Here is a 19,399-nt window from a genome sequence, read left to right as displayed (position 1 = left end):
TTCACTCATGGTTAGTGTTGTGCTGTAGTTATTTATTATCAAACAACTGTGTTTATTCTTTTTTAAATTATAATGACAATAGAAAGTACCTAAATGGCCCTGATCAAAAGTTCACATACCATGGAGGTTTGGCCTGATAACAGGCACACAACTTGACACAAACGGGTTTTACGGCTACTAAAGGTAACCATCCTCACCTGTGATCTATTTGCTTGTAATCAGTGTGTGTGTATAAAAGGTCAGTGAGTTTCTGGACTCTTGACAGACCCTTCATCTTTCATCCAGTGCTGCACTGACATTTCTGGCTTCTAAATCATGGGTAAAGCAAAAGAATTGTCAGGCAGCCCAATAATTTACAGGAGCTGGAGGCTTTTTGCCAAGAAGAATGGGCAGCTTTAACATCTGACAAAATAAAGACCCTCATCTACAACTACCACAAAAGACTTCAAGCTGTCATTGATGTTAAAGGGGGGAATACACGGTATTAAGAACTGGGGTATGTAAACTTTTGATAAGGGTCATTTAAGTAGTTTCTGTTTTCAATATGATTTAAAAGAGTAAATACAGTTGTGAGAAAATAAATGGCTTCACCCAACCACTTGCCATGCGTGAGAGAAAAGTTTTTATGTCATCATATTCTATGAAAAATGACCAAGAAATCATAAATTCTGCCAGGGTATGTAAACTTATGAGCATGTGTGTGTATATATATATATATATATATATATATATATATATATATATGTATGTGAATATTTATTGCATGTTGTAAAATCATTAATAAATCATGATATAGAGTGGAAAAACACAACATTAGAACAAGGGAAGTCTTCAATGACAAAAAGAAGTCAACAAATCTTTATTGAAGAATTATGATGGAACTTGAATGCCTGTGAGTTTTCTAAATTATTTTTGTACCTCCTTCCCCATCATGTTCTTTTTTGTATTCCTCTCTGGTTTCAGTAGGATAATATAACATTTTGGAATAAAAATACAAATCAGCAGTCCAAAACTTGATGCCAGAATAGCAAACACCTCCACAGCAACACTGAACTTCCCAGGAGAGCTGACATACGCTGGGATGAAAGTGATCCATACTGCGCAGAATATCAGCATGCTGAAGGTGATAAATTTGGCTTCATTGAAATTGTCAGGCAGTTTCCGCGCCAGAAAAGCAAGAATGAAACATAACATGGCCAGAAGTCCTATGTACCCAAGTACAGCCCAAAAGCCTACAGCTGAGCCCAGAGCACACTCCAAGATGATTTTGTCATTATACGTCTTAAAATTCTTAAATGGAAAAGGAGGAGAAATTGTCAACCAGAGGACACATATGACAACTTGTATAAGAGTGAAAGCCAGAACGCTGAGTTTCTGCTGTGCAGGCCCAAACCATTTCATCACATTACTACCTGGAAGTGTGGCCCTGAAGGCCATTAACACCACGATTGTTTTCCCCAGAACACAAGAGATGCAGAGGACAAAGGTGATGCCGAATGCTGTGTGTCGCAGCATGCAGGACCACTCAGAGGGCCGGCCGATGAAGGTCAGAGAGCACAGGAAACACAGAGTCAAGGAGAAGAGCAGCAGGAAGCTCAGCTCAGAGTTGTTGGCCCTGACAATAGGAGTCTGCCTGTATCTGAAGAAAATGAACGCCACAACAGCAGTCATAAATGTTCCAGAGAGGGAGGCTGCAGTGAGCAGTGCTCCCATAATCTCTTCATATGACAGAAAAACTGCCTCCTTCTTTACACAGGCATCTCTTCTCTCATTTGACCAGAACTCAGGGTCACATCTCACACATGTGATGGAATCTGAAAAATAATATTGAAGCAGGTGTTGAGCTCACTCGGTACATTTGTCTTGTTTTGTGTCTATGTTGCATTCTTCTATGCCTACGAGACAGAAACTGTATGATTACCAGATAGTAAATCGCTGACCTTATAATGAGAAGCTTTATTTCTACCGTACTTTTTAAAACACAATGGTTGAACCACGATTAGAATATTTCAGGACTTATGCAAGTAAAATCAGACAAATATAATAATACAAAAATGAAATTGAATAAAATACTCCACAAAAACAACAACAAAAAAAATCACAATTATTAAAGTTGCAAGCAGAGATGAGTCCACTGAAAGAGTTTGATGTCCCTTCATGTGACCACTATTTGGCACAAGAGATCCCCAAAGCAAATGTAGATTATCACAGAACAAAAATGTCTGACAGGACATGTGTCCTTGGGGCTCTCCAAGGCTCTCTGATCACTGTTTGGTCTGTCTTCTTCCTCAATACTGGCAGAAATTGATCTGCTAAGCCTGTAGTTCAGACTGTGAAAAGATGGACCACGGACACAATGCTGGAGCTACAGGTCTGCTCTGACTGTGGTGATTGGAGACTTTCTTAGGCTTCTGCAACAGATCAGGATAAACTCACTGACACTGTGAAAACTCACACTAGTTTTTGTGAGGACTTGTGTGTGCCAGCTAAAATCTTCTGCACATACAACAACAATAAACCATGGGTTTCAGCTAGAACTGCAGGTCAGTGCCAACTACAGGACATCATCCCCCACACAGCTGAGAATCATCAACTGGCCGATGACCTGAATACATTCAAGTGTAGGTTTGATAGGCCCACATCAACACCCATCACACAACACAGCTCAGGCATCAAACAACCATTTACACCCCCTGCACCACTCTCACTTATCCCCACTGACCCCCCACTAGTACTCAAGATCTGTGAACAGGATGTGTGTCGCCTTTTCATAGACAGCAGATCAGGAAAGCATTAGGTCAGAGGGCATCCCCCTCCTGTCTGAAAATCTGTACTCTCACTGGAACTGTGTGAATTTCTGTCATACCTCAAAAGCTCACTATCTCAGGCTTCACCTGTTGGTGGATAACAATTGAAGCTGTGGAGAATCGCATCCAGCAACCAGACCACCCAGACCATGAGCACTGGAGCCCCCCAGGCATGTGTGCTCTCCTCTCCTGCTCTTCCCCCTCTATACCAACATCTGCACCTCCTGAAGTTTGCAGATGACACAATGGTCATCGGCCTCATCTGAGATGATGACAAATCAAACAGGAGGTCAGCTGGTCCTCTAATGCAGTCAAAACAACCTGGAGTTTACAGTGGAGAGGAGAAGCCCCTTAATGCTGCCCCCCTTTCATCATCCTCAACAAAATTGTTTCCACTGTGGAAACCTTCAGGTCAAGAAGGCACAACAGATGATGTACTTCCTGCGTCACCTGAGGAAGTTCAACCTGCCTCAACAGCTGCTGATCCAGTTCCATACAGGAGTAATCCAGTCTGTTCTATTCACATCCATCATTGTCTGGTTTGGTTCTGGCACCAAACAGGGCACAAACAGAGAGTGATGGACCAAAAGGACTGCAGAGAAATCACTGGAAATGGGCAAGAAGCATCACTGCAGACCCCTCACATCCTGGACACAAACTGTTGCAACTTCTCCCCTCTGGTTGGTGTTAGAGGTCAATGAATGTCAAAACAACCAGACACAAAAATAGTTTCGTTCCACAAGCCGTCACCCTGATGACCAGTTAGTCATACAGTGTCACAAACCCTCTGACATCAAAACATCCACTGACATTTAAAATCATTAATGTTTTTCGTCTGTACCTTCATCAATCACTGTCACTGTCAAAACACATTGTCAATAGCATTGCATAAATTATTTATTGCTTTCTATTCTATTCTCCACTATAGATGTGACCGAGCATGACTGAGTAAGGATGGGCTGAGAACAACACAGACTGGTCACTGTGATTTTGTCATGTTCATATAAACAATGAAGTTGGTGTCATTTCCAATAACTCTGTGTCACATCCAATTTTCACACTAGGACTTCAACCTTGATACCTATTTTAGACATATGTATGAGTTTTTCTTTCATGTTAAATGTATTGAATAATTGATTGATTTATATAATGATACTTTGCTGAAAAGACATTCTTAAAACTGGCATGAAAACATGGATACGTTTAGATTTTGGTTAGTTTAAAATCAAATGTTACGATACCAGTAATGTTGCTTATTTCTCCGTCTGCACATTTTAAACAGTCATAGCAGCAGACAGGCTTTCCTTTCTGCAGAACCTTGTGAGTTCCTGGGGGACATTTCTCACTGCAAAATGACAGAGGCACCTGCATGAACACAGAAAAAAAAAAAAAAGTGGGGGCATTTACTTTGATAAGGTCCTGACTTTGCAAACATTTATTTTTAGTTTTGATGCCTCAAAACCAAAAACTATTACGAATAAAAAATAAATCATAACATATACAACTGCAATAATCCAAATTGACTTTGATTAACAATTACAGTGGTCATACAGTAGCTTACCTGTTGCGAGTTTTGTGCCCAAATTAAAGACTTGTCTTGCATGTTCAGCTGTTTGTCTGCAGGTAAAGATGCATCATGAAGACCAACTGTGACAAAGTCCACAATGCCATTTTTTGTTGGCTGCCAGTTTACAATTTCATACATTGCTGCTGGGTCTCCATTCTCATTGAAGTAAACCTCATCTCCTTCCTTTGTTTTGAACCAAATCTTTCTTATGTTCTGTAAAATCTAAGAAGATATGCAGCAAATCAGATCATTATCTGAAAAACATTTTCTGGCTCTATTGTCTGAACAACATCATGGACAGAGTGCAGCAATTTATTTGTCAAAATTTAAACCATTTTCTGTGTTTATTTGACATAATGTAAAAACGATAGGTCAAGTCTTTGGTGTTCAACTCACCGTGAATGAATCCAGCTGCACCTTGTTGTTACATGTTTTATCACAGCCGAGGATACCATGAAGTGCATGGGCCACAGCATACACTCCTTTATAGATGTTGTAAAAGATAGGCATGAGTGACATATCAGTGAAGCTGTTTTGGACTCCAGTCAAATCTTCATGTCCAGTACATTCACTCTGATTCACTGCTGATGACTTTGACTGCTTGAACTTACAGTTAAATAATTTCTCCCAAAACTTTGTAAACAGTTTGTTCCTAGATTCCTTGAACGGCTTCACATCCAACATGAACTCTCTCATGCCACTGACATGTGCCTTGGGAATGGACAGGCCTATGGCACCATCCAGAATGTGATGTCTATCCATGGCTGCAGTTTGGGAGTCAAAGATCCAGGCCTCAGTGCCTACCCACTGATACCCAGTCAAGTTGTGGAGAAACAGCTCGTCTATTATTACATACAACTCCGTGGGGGAGAGGAAAGTGACAATCACCTTGGAAGTGGAAGCTTTGATAATTTCAACTATCTTTTGTATTTTGTCTGGTGGATCTGCTCTAAAGACAGACACAGAGTACTCCAGACAGATGCCAAGCTGCTGGGCAGTTTCTGTAAATGTGGCCATGCCATTATTGCCATAATCATCATTTGTTCTAATGGCTCCAACCCAAGTCCACCCAAAGTGCTTGACCAACTGGGCCAGGGCTCTGCTCTGGTAGTAGTCACTGGGTATTGTTCTGAGGAAGGATGGGTACTTGGTTTTATCACTGAGACAAGCACAAGTAGCAAGGTGGCTGATCTAAAAAAAAAAAAAAAGAAAAAAAAAGAGCATCCCAAGATGAATTTGTGAATCTTACATTTACAATTCTTTTACAATCCCTTTTCCTGTGACCAACTTGAAGAATTACAGACCAAGAAATATTTTTCACAAATATGCAATTTCGACCAATCATACCCACCAGTGGCATATCAAAGGGTCCGATGACAGTAGCTATAGCCATGCAAGGAGAGGAGAAAGTCTCTCCCATAATGGCCTGTACTTGGGCAGGTCTGGTACATGGTGCCTCAGAGAGTGCAGATACCAGTTCATTTCCATTAGCCAAGGCCAGTGCCACCTTCACACTTCTGGAAATGGAGGCACAGGCATCATAGATCTTATAGCCCAGAGAGATGCCAGGCAGTAGATCAGTGCTGTTATTAATCTCTTCTATGGCAAAGAGCATCGCCTGAGCATACTGGAACCCCCTGAAATTCAAACTTCGTGCAGACAGATATAAATAGTTTGAACTGCGAACAATTAGTCCTGGAAGCACAAAAAACAACACAGTACTTGGTAATACACACAATAATTAATGTTTTTTTGTTTTGATAGTCATCCATTTTTGTATCGGTATTCACTTTGTCTAAATATTTGGAATCTAAATAAATTCGTTTGGTATAATTTACCTGGTGCACTGTAATGGCAGTGGTCTATGTGTGTGGGTATCCTGTCTGTCTTTCCACTTGTTGTGGAAAGAGAAGATTCCCCCCAGCATTATGTCCCCATCCTTAGATAGCTGGGGACTCTCAGGATCCACTCTCCGCCTGCACACCAGCTCTTCAGCCTGAGAGAAAGACACCACCAACAACAGTTGTAAGAGTGCCCAACCCTGCTCTGGCCACCTCTGTGGAGACGTCATACTGTCTAAGAGGGCTAAACCACTGGGTGGCAAACAGTGATAATTTATGTCTGTAACCAAACAGATGTGTTGATAGGAGGGAGGTGCCCAAACAGAAAAAGAGTTGTTGGTCGAAGCCTGGCCATCATGCTGCAAAATAAATCAATTTAGTGGTTTCATACTGCCTACTACTATGAAAAATAGTACGTAGTATATTGTACATGCTGAATGTACTCCCTACTGCATACTGCATTTGTTGGTATTATGTAGTAGTCAAATTCTATACATTACAGTAGATGTTGCCATCTTTGTCAGATGTCACTGTGACGTATATTTACTTTCTTTTTTCTCTATATGTTATCAGAGATGAACATTCATTTTGTGTTGCATAAATGCTTTTTCTTTTTTATTTACAATGTAGAATAAAGGTGATGAAAAGTTGAGAAAAATGCATTAACCATTTTTTTATTGTGTTTCATCCTTTTTTGGGGCGACACATTATCACCTGACAGTTGATATGGCTATTTTTTTTTAGCAATTACAAGGGTTAGCTTACTTATACATCAAGCAGACAGCAATATTACATTCATTTCAAGTCAATATTCACACACCAGCTCCGTTTTGTTCTCCACCAACTGTTTGGCTGCTAAATGCTCTCCTGTGTTCAAACTTGGTATTTCCCCCAAATGTATGTAGCTGTGTGGGATGTTGCAGGGCACACTTCTTCGACCTCCATAACTATCTTGGCCTGTGCTTTGATGCACATTTCATCTTCAGTGACAAAAAGAAGTCAACATATTTTTATCTAAGAATTCTGATTACTTGAATGCCTTTGCCACCATATTATAATGAATTTTCAGAATGATTTTGGTGCCTCCTTCCCCATCATGTTCTTTTTTGTATTCTTCTCTGGTTTCAGTAAGATAATGTAACATTTTGGCATGAAAATACAAATCAGCAGTCCAAAACTTGAAGCCAGAATTGCAAATACCTCCACAGCAACACTGAACTTCCCAGGAGAACTGACATATGCTGGAATAAAGGAGATCCATACTGCGCAGAATATCAGCATGCTGAAGGTGATAAATTTGGCTTCATTGAAATTGTCAGGCAGTTTCCGAGCCAGAAAAGCAAGAATGAAACATAACATGGCCAGAAGTCCTATGTACCCAAGTACAGCCCAAAAGCCTACAGCTGAGCCCAGAGCACACTCTAAAATGATTTTGTCATTAAACTCCTTAAAATTCTTAAATGGAAAAGGAGGAGAAATTGTCAACCAGAGGATACATATGACAACTTGTATAAGAGTGAAACCCAGAACGCTTAGTTTCTGCTGTGCAGGCCCAAACCATTTCATCACATTACTACCTGGAAGTGTGGCCCTGAAGGCCATTAACACCACGATTGTTTTCCCCAGAACACAAGAGATGCAGAGGACAAAGGTGATGCCGAATGCTGTGTGTCGCAGCATGCAGGACCACTCAGAGGGCCGGCCGATGAAGGTCAGAGAGCACAGAAAACACAGAGTCAAGGAGAAGAGCAGCAGGAAGCTCAGCTCAGAGTTGTTGGCCCTGACAATAGGAGTCTGTCTGTATCTGAAGAAAATGAACGCCACAACAGCAGTCATAAATGTTCCAGAGAGGGAGGCTGCAGTGAGCAGTGCTCCCATAATCTCTTCATATGACAGAAACTCTGCCTCCTTCTTTACACAGGCATCTCTTCTCTCATTTGACCAGAACTCAGGATGGCATCTCACACATGTGATGGAATCTGAAAAATAATATTAAAGCAGGTGTTTAACTTACTTTTACTTTTGTGTCTATGTTGCATTTTTCTATGCCTGCAAGACAGAAACTACATGATTACCAGATAATAAATCCATCATCTTGTAATGACAAACTTTATTTCAAGCATTTTTCAACGAAATTGCGTGTTGATTTAGTGTTTTGCATGTTTGAACCAGAATTAGAACATTTCAGGACTAACCCAAGATTTCCACCGGGTGCTTATCCGTGACGCTGTATGTGCAAGCGTCACGTAGTGTAGTGTATTTTTTTCAATTGTTTATTTTTTGGTCTGTTTTCATTGTGTTCATTGTTGATGTATGACCGGGAGTTTGCACAGGGTGTTTTATTTAGATAATTTACTGGACTCTCTACACCGTTCCTGTATCGGACTTCATCTGGGTCGATCTACTCAGTGCAGACTGACTCACAGACTGACACATTGTCTGTCAAAGACAAAGACTTTGCTGACCACATATGAGGCCGAGCTGGGTAACCTGCTAGGAGTGGCAGTATCAGGCCTGTAACTTCCTGTTGCCAGTAGGTAACGCTGTGACTATGACTGAATATAAGCCTGTAAATTTCATTCCAAATGGACATTTGGGAAATTTCTTTTAATGTGGATTTAAAACAGTTTCTTTTTTCACATTGAGACTGTAATGCTGCTGTTCATTGAAAATTCACAAGCGTCATCATGTCTTTCATCTTTTCTGACCAAATTTGAGGTGAATCTGGTGAACTTGCCACAAGAAGTACATCAAAGCAGAGAAACTGTCATTTCCTCTTATTCATGAATATTGGCATGTAGACATCATCAGGCTGGCCTCTTATCAAATGTGAAGTTTAGTGCAGATTGGACATACTATGATATATTTCAACTTCCTGTTTCATGGTGAAACATCTCCATTCCCTGTGCCACCAGGTCAACACCATGTGATAAAATATCTTAAGATCATCAATGTCTTAAGGCTTTTCTGAACACATTTGAGGTGGATCCGCTAGGAGGAGTAAACTAAAGTGTACAACATGAATTTCCTGTTGCCAGTAGGTGGTGCTTTTACTATAATTCAACAGTGGCATGCACATTCCTGGAAAAAAATATGACCACTATATCAGCATCTCTGCATGTATGACAGCCATTCCATTCTAGTGTCTGTTGAATTCCGACACATACACATTGATGTGTAATGAGGTACTGATCAGGTCATCAACTGGACCAAATCCTATTAACAAGGAAAAGTATAAAAACCACTGTGGTAATCACTCTCCCCTTGCAATAGGACCAGCTGGATGGCAAAAACAGTGCTAGTAGTATCTCAAAAGTAATTGGAATCAAAAAAAACCAAACAAAAAAAAAAAACTGTTGACCATGCCTAACGAGTTGAAAAGAAAAGCTCTGAGTGAGGAAAAGAAGGGTTCAATTCTGGCTTTACTGGCAAAGGGATACAGTGACTGTCAGGTTGTGGCGGTTCATAAGAACAAGGTCAAGAAGCAGAGATTGGGAACAACAAAGCTACAGACCGGCAGAGGGCGAAAAAGACTCTCCGCTGACCGGGATGACCGTCATCTCATTCAAATGTCACTCAGCAACTGTAGGATGACATCACGTGACCTCCTAAAAGAAGTGCAGTGAAGTGAAGTGCATGGAGAGAACTGTTTGAAACAGGCAGGGCTCAAGTTGTGTGTAGCTAGAAATAAGCCCTCCATCAATGAGAAGCAAAGAAGAGCCAGACTGAGGTTTGCAAAAGACCATGAGGATTGGACCATGGAGGACTGGAGTAAAGTCATCTTCTCTGATGAGTCCAATTTTCAGCTAGCCCAACACCTGGTCGTCCCACCTGGAGAGGCCTACAAGCCACAGTGTCTCGAACCCACTGTGAAATTTGTTGGAGGATTGGTGATGATCTGGGGTTGCTTCAGCAAGGCTAGAATCAGACAGATTCGTCTTTGCAAAGGACGCATGAATCAAGCCACGTACAAGGTTAACCTGATGCTTCCTTCTGTTCTGACAATGTTCCCCAACTCTGAGGATTGATTTTCTCCAGCAGGACAATGCTCATGCAACACTGCTAGGGCAATCAAGGTGTGACTGAAGGACCACCAGATCAAGACCCTGTCATGGCCAGCCCAATCCCCAGACCCGAACCCCATTGTAAACCTCTGGAATGTGGTCAAGAGGAAGATGGTGGGTCACAAGCCATCAAACAAAGCTGAGCTGCTTAAATTTCTATACCAGGAGTGGCAAAGTCACCCAACAGCAATTGACAGACTGGTGGAGAGCATGCTGAGATGCATGAAGGCTGTGATTAAAACCCAGGGTTATTCCACCAAATATTGGTTCCTGAATCTTCCTAAGTTTAAACATTAGTATTAGCATATATATATATATATATATATATATATATATATATATATATATGCAATATTTGCAGTATTTGAGGTCTGAAAACACTGCATCTTCTTTGTTATTTTGACCATTTGTCATTTTCTGCAAATAAATGCTCTAAATGACAATGTTTTTATTTGGAATTTGGCAAAATGTCGTCAGTAGTTTATAGAATGAAACAAAAATGTTCTTTTTACTCACACACACCTATAAAAAGTAACATCAGAGAAACTGTTAACTTTGTAGTAGCCTCTTAATTTTTTCCAGAACTGTAGATGTCTTTAGGCCAGGACCCTTATTAAAGATGCTAGGTTTTGGGGCACATTGGCCATATGCAGTCGATTAAAAAAAAAAAAAAAAAACCTCTTTCTGATTTGTGGTGGAAATTTCATGCCTGACCTCGGACACACCAAGGTCTTCAGATTGCTTGACATGATTAATTGTCTGGGAGGAGTTTGGTAGCACCTGAAAATGGCAAAAACTGCACAAAAAATGGCACAGTAAATTCAAGTAAGTGCCTTCCTGTTAAGTGTAGGGTATGGCTCCAGGAGGCTTTTCTTGTATGTATTGGGATGTTCCACGAAGCTAATGAATTTCATACAGGTATACGAAATGTATGGCAAGAGTTTGTTAAAATTTTGTCAGCGGCGATATCAAAACATTTTTCAAAAACCCATGTGCAAGGCCCATATCAGATGTAGATTTTTGCCACTTCTGATTCATGGGCCATGTTTCTCGAGTTTTCGAGCATCGGTTCTAAAAATGACTGAGCGGGGAAAATATGATCTTCAACCAGCATCACTAATGCCAACCCACTTTTCAAGGCAAACGAAGAATAAAATGATCAACTGTTTCAAATGCCTGGTTGAGATTGTGAATAATGATACGTAATCACCCAATCTCCAGATTCATTGTTAAAAATGTTCACTGTAATAAGGGCAGATGCAGTGCTATAAAACCTGATTGGAGTTTGTCAATGAGATGATGATGATTCACAAAAGAAACCTACTCTCAGCCTTCCAGAGGCATTGTTTCAGCAAAAGCCGAGGTATGGCAATGTGACAAGACCTCACAAAAATAATGACAATGATGGGACCATGCAGTGTCCCATGATTAGTTTCAGTATGTGCTCCCTTAAGTCCAAGGGACCTCTCAGGAAGGTCTCTCCTTTCTATGGGGCACCGCACCCAAAGTCATTCGATTTACTGCTGCAACAGCACACAATGAAACAGGCAGTCCGTATTCTGAAAAACAAAAAATAACCTAATTCCCCGTTTCATCTCTTGTTCAGTGCTTGTTAAATGCAAACAACCTAACGTAATGCATATATATTGCATTGAAATTATTGTTTAGTCTTTTTTTCCCCTGTGCATTTCTGCTGACAATGCATGTGACAATCTCTCCCTTCTCTTACCACAGACCCAAGATGACTGAGAATTAATAGACAGAAAACAACAAGAACTGTTCCAACTGATTTTTTTGTCTCATATTTGTAAAAACAATGAAATTTGAGTAATTTCGAAAAACTTTGTGTCACATAAAATGTTTACACTAGGATTTTTAACCTTGACATTTCCAAATGCATGAGTTTTGTGGCTGATTTCAGACTGATGTACGTTGTGTTTTTCTTGAAGATATTTGATAAACTGATTGTTTTGGAATGATGATACTGCTTTTTGGTATGCTGAGAAGACTTTCTCAAAATTGACGTGTAAACATGTAAACGTTGAGATTTTTGTTTCGTCTTGCTTCAGATGTTACCATACCTGTAATGTTGCTTATTTCTCCCTCTGCACATCTTAAACAGTCATAGCAGCAGACAGGCTTCCCTTTCTGCAGAACCTTGCGAGTTCCTGGTGGACATTTCTCATTGCAAACTGACAGAGGCACCTGTATGAACACAACACATATGAAAAAAAAAAAAGTGTGGGCATTTTCTTTGGCAAGGTGCTGGCTTTGCAAGCATCCCTTTTTAGTTTTGATGCCTCTAAATCAAACATTATGACACAGTAACAACAACTAATTAACAACTAAACCTTCATTAACAACTACATTGATCATTTGGTAGGCTACCTGTTGTGAGTTTTGCGTCCAAATTATGGACTTATTTTGCACATTCAGCTGTTTTTCTGCAGGTAAAGATGCATCATGAAGACCAACTGTCACAAAGTCCACAATGCCATTTTCTGTTGGCTGCCAGTTTATAATTTCATACTTTGCTGCTGGGTCTCCATTCTCATTGAAGTAAACCTCATCTCCTTCCTTTGTTTTGAACTGAATCTTTTTTATGTGCTTTAAAACCTAAGAAGATATGCAGCAATACAGATCAATATGTGACAAACTTTTTTGGCTCTGTTGTCTCAACAGCATGATAGACAGACTGCAACAATTTATTTATCCAAATGTAAACAGTTTTCTTTGTGAACGTGACTTAATATAAAAACCAAGTCTGTGGTGTTCAACTCACCGTGAATGAATCGAGCTGCACCTTGTTGTTACATGTTTTATTGCAGCCGAGAATACCATGAAGTGCATGGGCCACAGCATACACTCCTTTATAGATATTGTAAAAGATAGGCATGAGTGACATTTCAGTGAAGCTGTTTTGTACTCCAGTCACATCTTCATGTCCAGTACATTCACTCTGATTCACTGCTGATGACTTTGACTGCTTGAACTTACAGCTAAATAATTTCTCCCAAAACTCTGTAAACAATTCGTTACTGGATGTATTGAGCGGCTTCACATCCAATATGAACTCTCTCATGCCACTGACATGTGCTTTGGGGATGGACAGGCCTATGGCACCATCCAGAATGTGATGTCTATCCATGGCTGCAGTTTGGGAGTCAAAGATCCAGGCCTCAGTGCCTACCCACTGATACCCAGTCAAGTTGTGGAGAAACAGCTTGTGTATTATCACATGCAACTCCGTGGGGGAGAGGAAAGTGACAATGACCTTGGAAGTGGAAGCTTTGATAATTTCAACTATCTTTTGTATTTTGTCTGGTGGATCTGCTCTAAAGACAGACACAGAGTACTCCAGACAGATGCCGAGCTGCTGGGCAGTTTCTGTGAATGTGGCCATGCCATTATTGCCATAATCATCATTTGTTCTAATGGCCCCAACCCAAGTCCACCCAAAGTGCTTGACCAACTGGGCCAGGGCTCTGCTCTGATAGTAGTCACTGGGTATTGTTCTGAGGAAGGATGGGTACTTGGTTTTATCACTGAGACAAGCACAAGTAGCAAAGTGGCTGATCTGAATGAAGGGAAAAAAGAAATTACATCCTGAGATAAAGATGTAAAATCTACATTTACAATTCTGTTACAATCCCTTTTGCTCTGACCAGCTTGAAGAATGAAAGACTTAGGAATATTTTTCACAAATATGCAATTTCTACCAATCATACCCACCAGTGGGATATGAAAAGGTCCGATGACAGTAGCTATAGCCATGCAAGGAGAGGAGAAAGTCTCTCCCATAATGGCCTGTACTTGGGCAGGTCTGGTACATGGTGCCTCAGATAGTGCAGATACCAGTTCATTACCATTAGCCAAAGCCAGTGCCACCTTCACACCTCTGGCAATGAAGACACAAGCATCATAGATCTTATAGCCCAGAGAGATGCCAGGCAGTAGGTCAGTGCTGTTATTAATCTCCTCAATGGCAAAGAGCATAGCCTGAGCAGACTGGAACCCCCTAAAATTCAAACTTGATGCCAACACAAACAGATGAAATTGCAGCATATTTGTTCTTAAAATGGAAACAATACCAAAGTTCTTGAAAACATTTGATTATGTTTTTATGCATACCAAGGACTTTTTATTGTTTTCATAATCACATTCTTCACCTTTGTACTCACAGCCTCTTTGATAATTGAAAGTGAAATATTAATAACTTTATAATTTACCTGGTGCATTGCAGTGGCAGTGGTTTGTGCATGTAGGTGTCCTGTCTGTGTTTCCACTTGTTGTGGAAAGAGAAGATTCCCCCCAACATAATGTCTCCATCCTGAGATAGCTGGGGGCTCTCAGGATCCCCTCTCCGCCTGCACACGAGCTCCTCAGCCTGTGAGAAAGACACCACCAACAACAGCTGTAAGAGTGCCCAACCCTTCTCTGGCCAACTCTGTGTGGACGTCATACTGTCTAAGAGGGCTAAACCACTGGGTGGCATCACACAGATATCAACATAAATCAAAACCTTGCACTGGTATATATATATATATTTTGGAGCACCATAAAATTAATAATTAAACAGTGATTGTTTTTCTCTCAAATGCAGGCGTGTTGATAGCTTGGGGTCTGACCTTATTTCATATATCTTAACTGTATATTCAACTGTGCTGTACACAAAGAATTTATGAATTTATTTTTTAAGATTCTGGAAGCTTAATTTGCAATTGAATCTATCAACACAATTCAGGTACTGCAAAATACTGCAGCATGGTGCATAATTATTCACTATATATGATTAACTTATATATTAATTATTAACTATATTAATTATTAACTATATATATATATGTATTTCTTCTATTTTGTGTATTTGGGCCACTTGGGGCAGTGTAACAAGCTATAATCACAACATTATCACCTTGATAACATTGGTTAAAAAGTTAAAAAGTTAGACAAAAAAAAAGGGAAAAAGGTAAAGCAATGCTCAATGAAAACAATAAACAGGTTAAAATCAGTTCATGATCAACATTCATAGGCCTTTCTGAATAAAAAAGTTTTAGGCCTGATTTAAAAGAGTCTAGGCTCTGAATAGCCCTCAGCTGGGTTGGGAGGCTGTTCCAGAGGCGTTGTGCGGCTCGGTCTCCCATGGTGGAGAGCCTGGTGCTGGGGACTTGGAGGAGCAGGGTGTTAGTGGATCTGAGAGTGTGGGTGGTGGACTGTAGGGTCAGGAGTTCTTGGAGGTAAGTGGGTGCAAGTCCATGGATGCATTTATAGGTGAGTAGCAGTAGTAGTGCAGTGATTTAAGGATGGGGGTGATGTGCTCATATTTATGGGCTCTCATCAGGACCCTGGCAGCGCTGTTTTGGATGTACTGCAGCTTCTGGATGGTTTTGCCAGGTATCCCGATGAAGAGCCTGTTACAGTAGTCCAGCCTTGTGGGGATGAATGCATGGACCAGTTGTTCTGCTGCTGGGAGGGAGAGAGTGGGACGGAGTTTTGAAATATTGCGGAGATGGTGGAATGAGGTTTTGCACAGATGTTTTATGTGGTCATTAAAGGTCAGATGGGGGTCAAACCGAACTCCCAGGTTTGTTGCTGAGGAGGAGAGAGGAATGATCTGTCCGTCAAAGGTAAGTTGGGATATGGGTGAGGAGTGAACCTGATGTGGGTGCCAATGAGGAGTGCTTCCGTTTTATTGCTGTTTAGCTTAAGACAGTTGTTATTCATCCATGCCTTGATTTCCTCAAGGCAGGAAGTGAGAGATGACAGAGCTGTGGAGGAGTTAGGGGCGGTTTTGATGTACAGTTGTGTGTCATCAGGATAACAATGGAAGGAGAGTCCGTGTTTGCTGATGACTTGACCGAGGGGAAGCATGTCGATGGAGAATAGGATGGGGGCAAGGACTGACCCCTGGGGAACGCCACAGGTGACACGGAGCTTCCTGGACTCTGGAAGGCCCTTGAGGAGGATGGTGTGGTCAACGGTGTCGAAAGCTGCTGGCAGGTCCAAAAGGATGAGGAGTGATGGTGACCCTGAGTCAGCGGCCATCAGAAGGTCATTCATCACCCTGAGTAGAGCTGTCTCGGTGCTATGGGCTGAACGAAAGCCTGACTGGAATTTTTCAAACAGGTTGTTATGTGTGAGATGGTCCTGGAGCTGTGTGGCAACTGTTTTCTCAAGTACTTTGGATAGAAAGGGGAGGTTTGAAATAGGCCTGTAGTTTGCAAGATTGTCCAGAACAACAGCTGGGCAACAGAGAGCGGATGTTATTGACTTTAGATCTAAAAAAGTCAATGATGCTGTTGCATCACTCAACTATAGCTTCAGTCAGTGAGGGTGATTGTGGCTTCAAAAGCTGATTTATTGTGGAGAAGAGCTTCTTGGAGTTGCCAGTGTTCCGGTTGATGAGGTTGGAATAAAATGTTGAGCGAGCATCTTTCAGGGCCTGGCATTAGACTTTTTGATGTGAGCCCAGTGTGTCTGAGTTGACGTTCCAGTGCACGGCCAGCTGTTTTAATTGTCCGTAGTTCCTGTGTGTACCAGGGAGCAGAGCGTTCGAATGTGACTTCATGTGTCTTAACTGGGGCATGAATGTCAAGAACACTGCTCAGGAAAGTGTTGTAATGCTCCACTAGCTCATCCACAGTGTCAGAGTCTGAGCAGGTGATGTACTGGAGGTCTGTGGCCAGGTCCACTAGGTCAATACGTTTCAGATTTCTGAAAGCTATCTGGCGCTTGGGTCTGGGAGGGGGCAGCAGAGATGTCAAAGTCATTGAGACCACCTTGTGGTCAGACACCCTAAGATCGAAGACCCCGAGATTCTTGATGGAGGCTGAGTTGGTGATGGCCAGATCCAAGGTGTGGCCTTTGTTGTGAGTGGGAGCCTTGACATGTTGCTGCAGACCAATACAATCCAGCAGGCTTAGAAATTCTGCTGCCAGAGGACAGGAAGGGTTGTCGACGTGAATGTTGATGTCACCTATAATTACAATATTGTTTGACATAGTGCAGAGTGATGTGAGGAGATCATGTATTTCAGGGAGAATTTAAGAGTTTGGTTTTGGGGAACGGTAGATTAAACGCACTGTCATGGAGTATGGAGGTTTGCATTTAAAAGCTAAGCACTCCATAGAGGTGAGGACAGGCAACGGAAGAGGTGAGAGTTCCAGTTCAGCCCGGTGGATAATGAGTAGACCACCACCTCTGCCTGAAGTACACACTCTCTCCATGTAGTTGTAGCCAGGGAGGCAGACTTCATTCAGCAGAAGGTGATCCCCGGGTTTGTGCCACTTGCAAGTCTAATATTTGCTCTTCTTTTTGTTCTTTTGGTCTCTATGAACTCTTCAGATGTGAAAAGCTGTACTCTGTTCACCAAATCGTTGCAAATGTTTTTGATCATCAACTGCGTTGATTTTTGTAATTGTTCTGAAGTTGATGCCAGCAACACTTTTCAAACAAGTTGGGACGGGGCAACAAAAGACTGGGAAAGTTGTGGAATACCTCTTTGGAGCATTCCACAGATAAACAGGTTCAATGGTACCAGGCGATAGTATCATGTTTGGGTATGAGAGGGGCATCCTCTGAAGGCTCAATTGTTCACAAGCAAGAAAATCACTTCCAGGATTTCTTGTTCTTCTTTACACTGAAGATAGTTCGAGATGACATTGGCTGTATGTTTGGAGTTGTCGTCCTGCTGCAGAATAAATTTGGGGCCAATCATACTCCTCCCTGGTGGTATTGCATGATAGATAAGTATCTGCCTGTATTTGTCAGCACTGAGGACACCATTAATCTTGACCAAATCTCCAACTCCATTTGCAGAAATGCAGTCCCAAATTTGCAAGGAACCTCCACCAAACTTCACTGTTGCCTGCAAACACTCTCCAGCCCTTCAGCGAACACACTGCTTTCTGCTCCAGTCAAATTTGGACACAGCAGTCCAGAGCACCTGCCAGCATTTTTCTGCAGCCCAGTTCCTATGTTTTCATGCATAGTTGAGTCACTTGGCCTTGTTTGGCTTTTTGGCTGCAACTCTTCAATGAAGATCACTACTGGCCAGACCTCTCCTGACAGTAGATGGGCGTACCTTGCTCCCACTGGTTTCTGCCAGTTCTGAGCTGATGGCTCTGCTGGACATCTTCCGATTTCTGAGGGAAATAAGCTTGATGTGTATTTTTTCATTTGCTGCACTAAGTTTCCTTGTCCGACCATTGCGTCTACAAACCTCAACGTTGCCCTACAGTATAACTACCTCGTATGTTGTTGCTGTGCTCAGTCTTACCATGGTGTATGACCTGTGAAACTTACTTCCACAACCTCACCTTGGGTACAAAGTTTGACTGTTCCTCACACAGTTTTAAGCCCCCTACACAGCTGTTTCTGCATCAGTTTATGACTGTGTTTCATAAAAATAAACAATTATTATTAATATTTGAAAGCATTCTTAGTTTACAGCATTTTTTCACACCTGCCTAAAACTTTTGCATAGTACTGTATCTTCAAGTGCAACGCAATGGGCTTTGTAAGGGCTATTTGACAAAGAGGGACAGTGATGGAGTGTTGTATCACTTGAAACATGACCTGGCCTCCATAATCACCAAGCCTGAACCAAAACAAGATGGTCTGGCATGAGCTGGACTGCAGAGTGAGGGCCAAAGAAAAAGTTCAGCATATATGAGAACTCCTTCAAGACTGCTGATCAACCATTCCAGGTGAAAACCTCATGAAGCTGGCTGAGAGAATGGCAACATGTGCAAAGTAGACATCAATACAAAAGTTGGCTACTTTGAAGAATTTAAAGTATAAAAAATATTTTGCTTGGTTTACACTTTATTGTTTATCACATACTTCATTGTGTCTTGTCATAATTTTGATGTCTTCAGTATTCATTGACAATGCAGAAGGTAATAAACAGAAAAACAATTCAGTCAGAGGGTGTGTCAAATTCTTTAACAGGTAGTTTGTATTAAATACGGTCATCTCAAAATGATATACAATGGAAAATGCAACAGGAAAACAATGCAAGTCTTCAGTGAAATGAAGGTCGATATCTGGTTAAAAGCCTTTTAAACAAATTATTGGGTGCAAAATTTGATTACTCTTGCAAACACATTATTTAAGTTT

General features: G+C 41.3%; 2 protein-coding genes across 2 annotated transcripts; both read right to left on the bottom strand.

Moving 5' to 3' along the window:
* Positions 1 to 906: 906 nt before the first annotated feature.
* LOC121608817 (extracellular calcium-sensing receptor-like) lies at positions 907 to 6,406 on the bottom strand. The gene is made up of 6 exons (XM_041940201.1): positions 6,213 to 6,406; positions 5,726 to 6,023; positions 4,771 to 5,565; positions 4,369 to 4,596; positions 4,049 to 4,172; positions 907 to 1,814 (listed from the first exon to the last, which is right to left on the bottom strand). The coding sequence occupies exons 1-6, from the start codon at positions 6,299 to 6,301 to the stop codon at positions 907 to 909; spliced, it is 2,442 nt and encodes an 813-aa protein (XP_041796135.1). The 5' UTR covers positions 6,302 to 6,406.
* An 874-nt stretch (positions 6,407 to 7,280) lies between these two features.
* Positions 7,281 to 14,702, bottom strand: LOC121608784 (extracellular calcium-sensing receptor-like). The gene is made up of 6 exons (XM_041940150.1): positions 14,509 to 14,702; positions 14,012 to 14,309; positions 13,062 to 13,856; positions 12,668 to 12,895; positions 12,361 to 12,484; positions 7,281 to 8,194 (listed from the first exon to the last, which is right to left on the bottom strand). The coding sequence occupies exons 1-6, from the start codon at positions 14,595 to 14,597 to the stop codon at positions 7,281 to 7,283; spliced, it is 2,448 nt and encodes an 815-aa protein (XP_041796084.1). The 5' UTR covers positions 14,598 to 14,702.
* Between the last annotated feature and the right edge of the window lie 4,697 nt (positions 14,703 to 19,399).

Source organism: Chelmon rostratus, chromosome 7 (assembly GCF_017976325.1).
Source record: "Chelmon rostratus isolate fCheRos1 chromosome 7, fCheRos1.pri, whole genome shotgun sequence".
NCBI lineage: Eukaryota > Metazoa > Chordata > Actinopteri > Chaetodontiformes > Chaetodontidae > Chelmon > Chelmon rostratus.
Note: the sequence above shows the minus strand (reverse complement) of the source record. Positions and strands in the feature narration are given on the sequence as shown.